Source organism: Mobula hypostoma, unplaced genomic scaffold (assembly GCF_963921235.1).
Source record: "Mobula hypostoma unplaced genomic scaffold, sMobHyp1.1 scaffold_45, whole genome shotgun sequence".
NCBI lineage: Eukaryota > Metazoa > Chordata > Chondrichthyes > Myliobatiformes > Myliobatidae > Mobula > Mobula hypostoma.
This window is the reverse complement of record NW_026948238.1, coordinates 496,585-508,702: the sequence shown is the minus strand read 5'-3', so window position 1 is coordinate 508,702 and position 12,118 is coordinate 496,585. Positions and strand designations below refer to the sequence as shown.

The 12,118-nt window shown below is 43.1% G+C and overlaps 1 protein-coding gene across 3 annotated transcripts; it reads right to left on the bottom strand.

The window, feature by feature from the left end:
* Window positions 1–460: 460 nt before the first annotated feature.
* Window positions 461–11,595, bottom strand: LOC134342122 (zinc finger protein 229-like). 3 transcript variants are annotated; one of them, XR_010016949.1, is made up of 3 exons: window positions 11,420–11,595; window positions 6,653–8,981; window positions 461–3,865 (listed from the first exon to the last, which is right to left on the bottom strand). XR_010016949.1 is itself a non-coding variant. In XM_063040074.1 (2 exons), the coding sequence occupies exon 2, from the start codon at window positions 8,588–8,590 to the stop codon at window positions 7,286–7,288; it is 1,305 nt and encodes a 434-aa protein (XP_062896144.1). In that variant the 5' UTR covers window positions 8,591–8,981; window positions 11,420–11,595; the 3' UTR covers window positions 461–7,285. The 3 variants fall into 3 exon arrangements, 1 of the variants encoding a protein (XP_062896144.1); XR_010016950.1 differs by having other exon boundaries at window positions 461–3,118; XM_063040074.1 differs by having other exon boundaries at window positions 461–8,981.
* Window positions 11,596–12,118: the final 523 nt, after the last annotated feature.

Here is a 12,118-nt window from a genome sequence, read left to right as displayed (position 1 = left end):
ATTGGGTGTTGTGCATTGATCTGGAGGTGATAAGAGAGTTTCAGGTTAAGGAACCCCTAGGGAACAGTGATCACAATACGATCGAGATCACTTTGAAATTTTAGGAGAAGCTAAATTCCAACGTGTCATTATTTCAGTGGAATGAAGGAAATTACAATAGCATGACAGGGGAACTGGCCAAAGTTGACTAGAAAGGGACATTTGCAGGAAAGTCAGCAGAGCAGCAATGGCTGGAGTTTCTGCGATAAATAAGGGAAGTGCAAGACAGATAGATTACAAATAAGAGGAAATTTTCAAAGGGAAAGATACTACCATGGCTGACAAGTGAAGTCAGAGCCAAAGTAAAAGCAAAATAGAGGACTGTTGTGAACCGTAGCACTTCAGGAACAAACGAGCAGCAATAGACTACACCTGGAGTCTGGTTTTGTTGTTACAAACCACTATCTTTATTAGTATCTACTTATAATATAGTAACTTAAGGAACATAAACAAAAGTTAACCGTGTTATGTGTACATAAGTGTTTAAATATAACTCCCAAACTATTGAGCTTGGGGGATGTGGGGGGCAGGGAGAACAAGATTTAGAGTCTTGAGGTGGTAAAGTATGAAAGTTCAGTTCATCCACGGGATAAGGGATGGGAGAGAGATATTTGTAATCCAGGGTAAATGTAGAGAGAAGGCAATTACATCAAATTCCATAGGTTCCATGGTGGTAAAACGAGATAACAGTTGCTGTAGATTTTATCTGTCGTCGTTCCAAATCCACATACGAATTATCACCGAAAGTGACTCATCACAGGGATATCATCTTCAAGTGAATCAGCACACCGCATACCCAGGCAAGTGTTAACACATAAGTGGTCTCCACAGGATACCTCAAACAAAATCCATTGCTATGGATTATACAAGATGACAGCCACACATTCGATGTGCACTGGATCAATAAGAAACCCACCCTTGTGAGCATCGGAGAGTTCCAAACAGTGACCCTTGGCCACTAGCTTCCCTGTCTCTGTCCTCACCTAAAACTAAACAATCTGCGAGTAATGTAAATAAGCAACAGGTCAGACAGTCCCACCTCCTTGAGCTCTCTCTCTATAAAAATCAAAAATGAGCTGAGAAAGTCAGCGGCTGACAGCATTGTTTTCCCCACCTCACTGAAGCAGTCTCTTAAAATGACAGTCCACAGCAACCGAAACCTAGGGATTCGTAACACTTCCCCCCAAAAAAGAGCAATATTTTAACTGCAAACTACAGTATGTAAAACAATACATGTATGGTTATCATATAACACATTGCAGAAGCATATACAAATACCAGATTCTACTTCACTATTAAAACTGCAGGCTTAGCATCTGGAAAGACAATCGGCAATGATATTGTCCGTGCCTTTTAGATGAGTTATCACAATATCATATTCTTGCAAAATCAGACCCCAGTTTAACAATCTTCTGTTTTTGTCCTGTACCTTACTCAAAAACACTAATGGATTATGATCAGTATAAACCACAAGTTGTTTCTGTGCAGGGCAAACATAGACATCAAAATGCTGCAAAGCCAAGATGAGTGACAACAACTCTTTCTCTATGATGGAATAATTTCTTTGATGCTCATTGAATTTACACGAGCGCTCAATTTGCACTTTTCTGCGTTCATGCAATATGGGTGTTATTTAATCATTTTGGCTTGACCAATATTGACGTCATGTACTGCGACCGTGGTTTGCCTGGGAACGTCAGGAAATAAATCTTTAAACTTCAGAATTAATTCCTTCAGCTCTTGTTGTTGCTTTGGCTGCAGATGAGCCAACTTGTTATCAATGTTTTCTAGAACAACCAAGTTCATCAGCCTAATTGGGACCATGTTTGGCTTGTGAAAAGTCTCAGTCGAGTCAATTGTTTCATTCTCAGGGTGCCAGATTCATATGTTTTGACAACAACACTCACAGATGGTGCCTGCTTGTCAAAATAAGGCTTTATCATATTTATGTGTACCACCTGTGTTAGTTTACATCGGTCGGGTGTTTTAATAACATAATTCACATCAGTAATTTGAGAGACTATTTCATACGGTCCATTGAATTTCGCCTGAAGTGGATTCATCAACACTGAAAATAAGGCAAGCACCTTATCCCCCACCTGGTATTTTCTTTCACAAGCCCACTTATCAAACCAACACTTCATTTCGTTTTGAGAAATCTTTAAGTTTTGCCTCGCTAGACAACAGGCGAGTTTATTTTTGAACATCAAAACATAGTCTAACAAGTTAACATGTACAAACCCATCAATCCACTGTTCCTTTAACAAGGTCAAAGGTCCCCTCACTCTATGACCAAATACAAGTTCAAATGGACAAAAGCCCAGTGATTCCTGTACCGACTCTCTTACTGCGAACAAAAGCAAATGTATTCTTTCATTCCAGTTTTTTCCATTTTCAACACTTTATGTCTTAATCATTGTTTTGAGGGTAGAATGGAATCTTTTAAAAGCACCTTGTGATTCCGGATGTACACAGACGATGTAATTTGTTTAGATCTCAGTTCCTGCTGGAATAATCCAGATGTAAAATTACTTCCTTGATCAGACTGGATTTCTTTAGGCAAACCAAGTAAAGTAAAAAACTTGGTAAGACCCCTTGCCACAGCTTGAGCTTTAATATTCCTGAAAGGTATTGCCTCTGGGAATCTGGATGCAGTACACATAATGGTTAGCAAATCAGACATCCCACCCTGCAAAACCTCATTTCAGGGAAGTCTCAACCTCATAGCAGTCTGTGTCAATGAATTTGTTAATTTTGCAAGACATCAGATTCACAAGTGTTTTGTCAGACAGCTGACTTCTGAATTCTGTATTAATGTGCCATGTTCACAACAGCTGCTTTCTTGGTTAATGAGCAGGCATAGTTTTTTTGCCATTTCTGAGTCAGGAAACATTTTCCTAAATAGCTTGCCTGCGTGCTTACACACCTGGAATGGCAGGTTATGCTCAACGATGAAAGGTGTAAAGTACACCTCAGCTCTAGTGACCTTCTCTGTCAGACTTTGGTTTTCTGCTGTAAAGAACTGTGAAATACTTGAGCAGCCTTCCCTGCACTTAGCCTCCCTCATATGTTGTGGTCCCTAAAAGAAATAAAAGCATACGGTGTATCCTTATTACAAGTGTGCGCTCAGACAACATCCGATCACACATGTATATCTCACACACACACACCCACCCACCCTGGAATAGTCGGGATCAGAACTCACTTTTTTACATCAAAATGGGGGATTTTAAATGAGTGATTTAGAAGTTCTGTATCTTCAAGTTTATTGTCATCTGGCTGATTGTCCAGAAACGAAACAACCTCTGTCCGGACCACGATGTAACCACAATACATATATCACACATGCCAAATAAAACAACATATTACCATATTATTTAATAAAGTGTAATTCAAAATGCATATGAAGTGTGCAGCACAGGTAAACAGTTTGCTGTCCTAATGACGATCGAGACCTCGGTGGGGGCCGGGTATTTATTAAAATCGTTTTTTCTTCTGAAAACGGCTGCGTTTAAACCCAGCCCATCGCGGGCTTCGCTGTACCTGTAAGTGGAAATATTTCAGGAAAAAAACACCGAAGAATTTGCTTGCTGCAAGTGTGTTTTTAAAGATGTCTTAGCGGATGATTTTGGAATTTTGCTCTAATTTAAACCCTGCTGTTATCCCCTCTAAGACGCCAATGCGCCCCGCCATATAGGACAGCCTCACGTCGTCAGGTTGTCACCGCCAGCCTTGGGAATTTCTTCGCCAGGCTTTTGTTCTTCATCACCGACAGATTCCAGATTATTTCAGCATCATTACAGACGGCAGTAACTGAGCTGATGGACTATGGAAGAGAGAAAGAGAGAGGTCGACTGTAAAGCCTGCCCACAGAGAAAACTGATAGGTCTACCTAGCACAAAGAGAGATCAAGCAAGGTTCATTAATTTTTTTTCTTTCTTTTTCTCCCCTCTCCCTCTCCCTCTCTAAGAATCGATTTCCCGGATATTGTATATTATTTGCGGACATCAGGGAGCCACTATCGATATGCGGGAGACTCCCGGAACTCCCGAGAGAGGTGGGATGTCTGGCAAATAGTGATGGCCAGTTTTAGTCTTTGGCAATGGGCCAACACAATCCACTATAACTTATGAAAAGGTTTCACCGAATGCAGGTACAGGCCAGGGTGGGGCCACTGGGGTGACCTGATTAGGTTTACACCCAACTTGACAAGTGTGACAGGTTCTGCAAAAGGTCACAACATCTTTCCTCAAATTAGGCCAGTGAAATTCTTTCATAGTCCTGTTTACAGTTTTATTTACTCCAAAATGGCCACCTAAGAGCATACTGTTGGCCAAAGTTAAAATTTCAGTCCTATAAACTTTAGGAACAACAACTTGGTGAACAATTGCCCATTTCTCACTCACAGGTATAAGAGGTGGCCTCCACTTTCTCATTAACACTCCATCCTTGAGATAATACCCTACTGGCACTTTCTTAAACTCATCATCTGACAGAGCTGTTTCTTTTAAAGCTTCAATCTCAGAATCTCGGTTCTAATCTGCTATAAACTCCTTCCTAGGCAGGGATAAGTCTTTCTCATCAGACTTACTACCTGAATCCTGTTGAAACAATGAAGGTAGAAAAGTCCCTGACAAGTCATCATAACCTGAATCCTGATTTTGGCTATCATGGGTATCAGAATCATGATACAGAACCGTCTGCGTTGGCAAACATTTTAGCCATACTTCGAGTTACGGCGCAGGAAGGATAAATGTTAAAATCCATCTGTGGGTTGTCAGTGGTTGGCTTAGTTGTCAACTGCACTGCAGGAACAACTTTACCATCTGCCAGGTCATTCCCTAACAGCAAAGTGACATCTTCCACCAATAAACTGGAGCATAATATGATCTTAGCAGGTCCCAAAACCAACCCTGACTGCAAAGTTACCCTGTGCAATGGCACAGAAACTATGCCGCCCCCAATGCCTTCAATAAGATTTACCTCACCAATGTCAGTCTCAGCACCAAACTTGAGAAGGTTGTCTAATATAAGTGACTGAGAAGCCCCAGTATCTCAAAGAATTTTCACTAGTATTACAAACCCATCTGACATAAAATGATCGAATACCTTCTTCACTTGGTCAGACCTCTCAGTCCTTAACTGAGCCTCAACAGAATGTTCAGAACCCAGTGGGTTTATAGGTGCTTCAACATACAGATCACAGGCATTTGGGACTGCCTCCTTTTCCTTTTTCTTCTTCAGAACAGAGCAATCAGCCATCATATGACCAGCTTTCTTACAATAGTAACAAGTAAGACCAGAATATTTCTCCTTCAACTGCTTCCCTTCATCCTTACCTTGTCACTAGTTCCAGCGTTAATTTCTGGTTTACCCTGGTTATCCCTGCTACTCTTTTGGAAGCTCTTATTTGGGGTAAACTTAACCTTATGAGTTAAAGCAAACTCATCTGCTAATCTAGCAGACTCCTGCAAAGTGGCAGCATCCTTTTCATCTAAATACATCTTTATGTCATCAGGGATGCACCTTTTGAATTCTTCAGTTAAAACCAACTCTTTCAAGCTGTTCAAATCATCCTTTACATTTTTAGATGCGCACCAGCGGTCAAAACACTCAAACTTCTCATAACCAAATTCCATATAAGTCTGGTTCACACATTTCCTCAAATTTCTAAATTTTGCCTGTATGCTTCTGGGACCAACTCGTAAGCTTTGAGCACAGCCTGTTTCACAATGTCATAATCAGCTGCTTCATCAACTGTCAAAGTAGAATAAGCTTGCTGAGCCTTCCCCTTAATTACACTTCGTGAGAGAATAGGCCAAGCCTCTTTTGGCCACTTTAAACTCTGAGCAACCTTCTCAAAATGCTGAAAGTATTTATCAACTTCTGCCTCGTCAAATGGAGGTACCAATATAACTTCCCGACTGGCCTCAAACTTATCACCAGAGTCTAACGCCAGATCCCTTTGCTGCAATCTCTCTATCTTTTCCAGCTCAAACATCCTCTGCTTCCTCCCTCTGTTTATCTGCCTCTCTAGCCTCAAACTGCCTCTGCCTTTCCGCAGCCTCCATCTTTAATGTTTCTAACTTGTACGGGAGCTCAAGCTTACTAAGTTTACTTTCAGGAAACACCTCCAACTCCTCCACTTTAAACACACCCTCAGATACATAATGCTCAGCTATTATCCTCTGCAACTTTGCCCTCCTCGTTGTTGATTTCACCTTAGCAAATTTTAACCTTTTAGCAATACTCAACAACTCAATCCTTCTGGCGTCCTCTAATGCCTCAGAGGTTGGCACTTCCAGAAATCTATCAACATCCATTGCTGCTAATTTTCCACACTCAAGTAAATCAAAAAGGATTTCCCCAATGAAATCAATAATTAATCAATCAATACGCCCCCAAATTTGTTCATATCCCCGACACACGCCCAAATTTTGTTATGAACTATAATGCTTTAGAAACGAACCAGCAGCAATAGACTACACCCAGACTCTGCTTTTGATGTTAAAACCACTGTCTTTACGAGTATCTACTTATAATATAGTAACTTAAGCAAGATAAACAAAAGTGAACAGTATTATGTGTGTATATGAGTTTAAATATAACTCACAAAATATTGAGCTCTGGGGAAACAAGGCTTAGAGTCTTGAGATGGTGAAGTATGAAAGTTCAGTTCATCCATGGAATAGGTGATGAGAGAGAGATATTTGTAATCCAGGGTAAATGTCGAGAAAAGGCAATTATGTCAAATTCCACAGGTTCTACGGTGGTAAAACGAGAGAACAGTCGCTGCAGATTTTATCCGTCCTTGTTCAAAACGCACATACGAATTATCACCGAAAGTGACTTGTCACAAGGGGTATCGTCTTCAAGTGAATTACCAGACCACACACAGGCAAGGGTTAACACATAAGTGGTCTTCACAGAATACCCCAAATCAGATCCACTCCTATGGATCAAACGAGGTAACAACCACACATTCGATGTCCACTGAATCGATAATTAACCCACCCTTGTGGGCATAGGGAAGTTCCAAACAGTGACCCTTGGCCACGAGTTCCCTTCTTTTGATCCTTCCATTTTTACTCCTTTGTCTCCATCTGACTCTGTGTGTCTCTGTCCTCGGTTAAAACTAAACAAGCTGCGAGCGATGTAAACAAGTTGCAAGTCAGACTAATTAGCCTTCTTAATCTCTCTCTCTCTCTCTTATAATGAATGTAAACAGCAAACTAAACCAAGGGATTCATAACAACGGCCACTCCCCACTGTGAACTGACTGGTGTGCCAGTAGTTGGGATGACCAAGTGAATCCTTTCCCACAGACTGAGCAGGTGAACGGCTTCTCCCCAGTGTGAACTCGATTGTGTCTGTGTAGGGTGGAAGAGTGAGTGAATCCCTTCTCACAGACTGAGCAGATGAATGGCTTCTCCCGAGTGTGAACTCGTTGATGACTCTGCAGGTTGGCTGACTGAGTGAATCCTTTCCCACAGACTGAGCAGGTGAACGGCTTCTCCCCAGTGTGAACTCGCTGGTGTCTCTGTAGGGTGGAAGAGTGAGTGAATCTCTTCTCACAGACTGAGCAGGTGAACGGCTTCTCCCCAGTGTGAACTCGATGGTGTTTCAGTAGGTGAGATGACAAAGTGAATCCCTTCCCACAGTCCAAGCAGGTGAACGGCCGCTCCCCGGTGTGAACTCGCTGGTGAGCCATTAGGTCAGATGACTGAGTGAATCTCTTCCCACAGTCTGAGCAGGTGAACGGCTTCTCCCCAGTGTGAACTCGCTGATGACTCTGCAGGTTGGATGACTGAGCGAATCCCTTCCCACAGACTGAGCAGGAGAATGGCTTCTCCCCAGTGTGAACTCGATGGTGTCTCTGCAGGGTGGAAGAGTGAGTGAATCTCTTCTCACAGACTGAGCAGGTGAACAGCTTATCTCCAGTGTGAACTCGCTGGTGTGTCAGTAGTTGAGATGACAAAGTGAATCCTTTCCCACAGTCTGAGCAGGTGAACGGCCGCTCCCCGGTGTGAACTCGCTGGTGAGCCATTAGGCTAGATGAAAAAGTGAATGCCTTCCCACAGTCTGAGCAGGTGAACGGCTTTTCCCCAGTGTGAACTCGCTGATGACACTGCAGGTTGGATGACTGAGTGAATCCCTTCCCACAGACTGAGCAGGTGAACGGCTTCTCCCCAGTGTGAACTCGCTGGTGACTCTGTAGGGTGGATGAATCAGTGAATCTCATCCCACAGACGGAGCAGGTGAATGGCTTCTCCCCAGTGTGAACTCGATGGTGTCTCTGTAGAGTGGAAGAGTGAGTGAATCTCTTCTCACAAAGTGAGCAGGTGAACAGCTTTTCCCCAGTGTGATCTCGATGGTGTGTCAGTAGTTGAGATGACAAAGTGAATCCCTTCCCACAGTCCGAGCAGGTGAATGGCCGCTCCCCGATGTGAACTCGCTGGTGTGCCATTAGGCTAGATGAAAAAGTGAATCCCTTCCCACAGTCTGAGCAGGTGAATGGCTTCTCCCCAGTGTGAACTCGCAGGTGAGCCATTATGTCAGATGACCGAGTGAATCCTTTGCCAGAAATTCAGCAATGACCAGCCTCTGACTGGTATGTCCACAGGTGGGATGACCAGCTGAATCCTTTCTCACACACAGAACAGATGAATGGCCTTGCCCAGTGTGAACTCGCTGATGTACCTTCAATTGAGATGACCGAGTGAAACCATTCCCACAGTCTGAGGAGGTGAACGGCCTCTCCCTGGTGTAAAATAACAGGCATGTTGGTTGGTCAAATGACTGAGTGAATCCCTCCCTACAGTCTGAGCAGGAAGAATGGTTCATTGAATCCCTTGCTCCACTTCTTAAATATCTAGACAGAGACAACAAAACTGGTGTGTTGTGTTTGAATTCCCATAGACAAACTCCTTGTCATTTTTAACCTGTAAAAAGATTTACAAAATCCATCAGTGGGTGTAGGACAACATTTCAGATGAGATCACTTGAGTTGCCAAGGTTTGATCTGGTATCACTGTTACAGTGAAGTTCAACCCAAGTTTGAATAGAGAAATTATCTTCTAACTGGGCACAGTGCTGGCATCTAGAATTACCATCAATTACCTGATGCTTTTCCTGTCTCTATAAGAATGGGGCATTTCTGCCATCTCCAATTTGTGCCTTGCCTCAGTTTGACTCTCTTCATTGGTATTATTCCCTGATCCTGCTGAGCTGCATAGGTGCCTGGCCCCACAGTAACTAAAATGGTATCACACAAATAGTCTTTCTTGACGTGCAGCTGGGATTTTCTTTTATGTATTATTAACTTAAAGTGTCACAGTTTTAACGCCATATAAAAAATTCCTGCTGAGATGAATGGTCGGTCCGCACAGCTGTTAAAAGGACTTACAGCGAATGTTTGTATTATTTCAGGTTCTTGTAGAAAAGTACAACACAGAAACAGGCCCTTTGGGCCATCTAGTTTGTGCTGAACTATTTAAACTGCCCATACCCATACTTCTACCATCCAGGTACCTGTACAAACCTCTTAAATGTTGAAATTGAGCTCACATGCACCACTTGTGCTGGCTGCTCATTCCACACCTGGATGACGGCCTGTGTGAAGAGGTTTCCCCTCATGTTCCCCTTAATGTTTCACCTTTCACCCTTAACCCATGGCCTCTGGTTGTAGTCCCACCCAATCTCAGTGGAGAAAGCCAGCTTGCATTTACCTCCATCACAATCAAATCTCCCCTCAATCTCCTACATTCCAAGGAATAAAGTCCTAACCTGTTCAATCTTTCTTTATAAACCAAGTCCTCCAGACCTGGCAACATCCTTGTGAATTTTCTCTGAACTCTCTGAACCTCTTTTATAACTTTCCTGCAGGTAGGTGACCAAAACTGCACACAATATTCCAAATTAGGCCTCACCAATGTCTTGTACAAGTCAACATACCATCCATCTATTGTTGTCAGTACTTTGGTTCATGAAGGCCAATGGGCTGAAATCTTTCTTTCCATCTCTATCTAACTGTGATACCACTTTCAGTGAATTAAGGACTTGTATTCCCAGGATCCTTTCTTCTACAACACTCCTCCATGCCCGACCAGTCACTGTGAAAGACATTCCTTGGTAGGTCATACCAAAGTGCAACAACTCACACTTGTCTGCATTGAATTCCATTTTCCATTTCTCAAACCATTTTCCCAGCGGGTCCAGATCGCACTGCAAGTCATGATACTCTTCGTCGCTGACGACTACACCACCAATCTTGGTGTCAGCCACAAATTTGCTGATCCAGTTAACCACACTATCATCCAGATTACTGACATAGATCACAAACAACAGATCCAGCACTGATCCCAATGGCACACCACTAGTCACAGGCCTCTGCTACCACACTCTGGTTCTCCCAAAGCCAATGTCTCATCGAATTTACTATCTGATCTTGAACCCAGACTTACTAAGCCTTCTTGTCCAACCTCCCATATGAGACTTTGTCAAGTGCCTTGCTAAAGCCCATGTAGACAACATCCACTGCCATGCCTTCATCCACTTTCCTGATAACTTCCTCGAGAGACACTATAAAATTGGTTAGACATGACCTACCATGCACAAAGCTATGCTGCCTATCCTTAATCAGTCCACACCTATCCAAATACTTACAGTATATATCCAGTTCCTGCACATACGTTCCAATAACTTTCCCACTACTGATGTCAAGCTCACCAATGTACAATTTCATACTTTATTTTTAGAGCCTTTCTTGAACAGCGGAACAACATTGGCTGTCCTCCAATCCTCCAGTACCTCACCTGTCACTAAGGATTATTTAAATATCTGTGCTTGGGCCCCGACAATTTCTGCACTTGTCTTCCACAAAGTCCCAGGGAACAACTTGTCAGGCCCTGGGGATTTATCCATGCTAATTTGCCTTAAGACAGCAAACACCTCCACCTCTGTAATCCGTACAGGGTCCATGAAGTTGATGCTGCTTTGCCTCACTTCTATAGAATCTGTGTCCATCTACTGAGTAAATACGGATGCAAAAAGAATCTTCAGCATCTATTTTGTCTCCTCATATGGACTACCATTCTGATCTTGCAGAGGATTGATTTTTTTCCTTTGCAATCTTTTCACTCTAAATCTTTTACTCTCGGTGTAAAAAAAAACTGACTCCTGACATCCCCTCGGTAACCATTTCCAAGCACCTTGAAACTATGCCCCTGCGCTGGAGGAACTCAGCAGGCCAGGCAGCATCTATGGAAAAGACTACTGATTGCTGAGTTCCTCCGGCATTTGTGTGTGCTGCTTGGATTTTCAACATCTGCAGATTTTCTCTTGTTTGTTTTTGGAGGCAGAACAAAGGTGATTTTCTCACCTGCTGATGTAAAAGATTTTGTTCCCTTTCTCCGAGTTCCCGATCCTTGCATTTAGACAGCTGGAGCTCAGCTCTGTCTGAGAGATCCATCGGTTCCCATTCCCTCATCAGCCGGAAGCTCCCCGGGGCCCGTGTACGGATGGTGGGGCTGAGAGAGAGGGAAGAGAACAGGACTGTCCCGGGATTGCGGCTGACGGTGTCCGGAGCTGACAGCAATTCTCCCGAAGTCGGTGTTGAAACCGTCCCACCCCTGCCCCTTAGCCCCGGCGAATCTTTCGGCTCTTACCTCTAACGCCGCATGCGTGATATTCGTCTACGTCACAACCCTGACGCCTGCGCATTTAATCGGTGCTTCTGCGACGGCGAAATTTCTAACGCAGGGATTTATGGGTAATCACGGTCTCATTAAAAGTTTCTGCCAGGACTAGTTCCATGTCCATACCTCAGTTTTTTTTTGTTTGTATAGAAAATTTAGCAGCTGTTTTAACGCAGAAAGCAGCTCCCAAAAAAATATACTCAATATGAATGTGTATCTAATGCCAAAGTACAATCTTCTTACAAATGTAGATATAAAACACAAGAGATTCTGCAGTTGCTGGAAATATAGTACAGCAACACACACACACACAAAATGCTGGAGGAACTCTGCAGTTCAGGCAGCAACTAAGCGGAGGAGTACACAGTCTCGGTATGCTATAG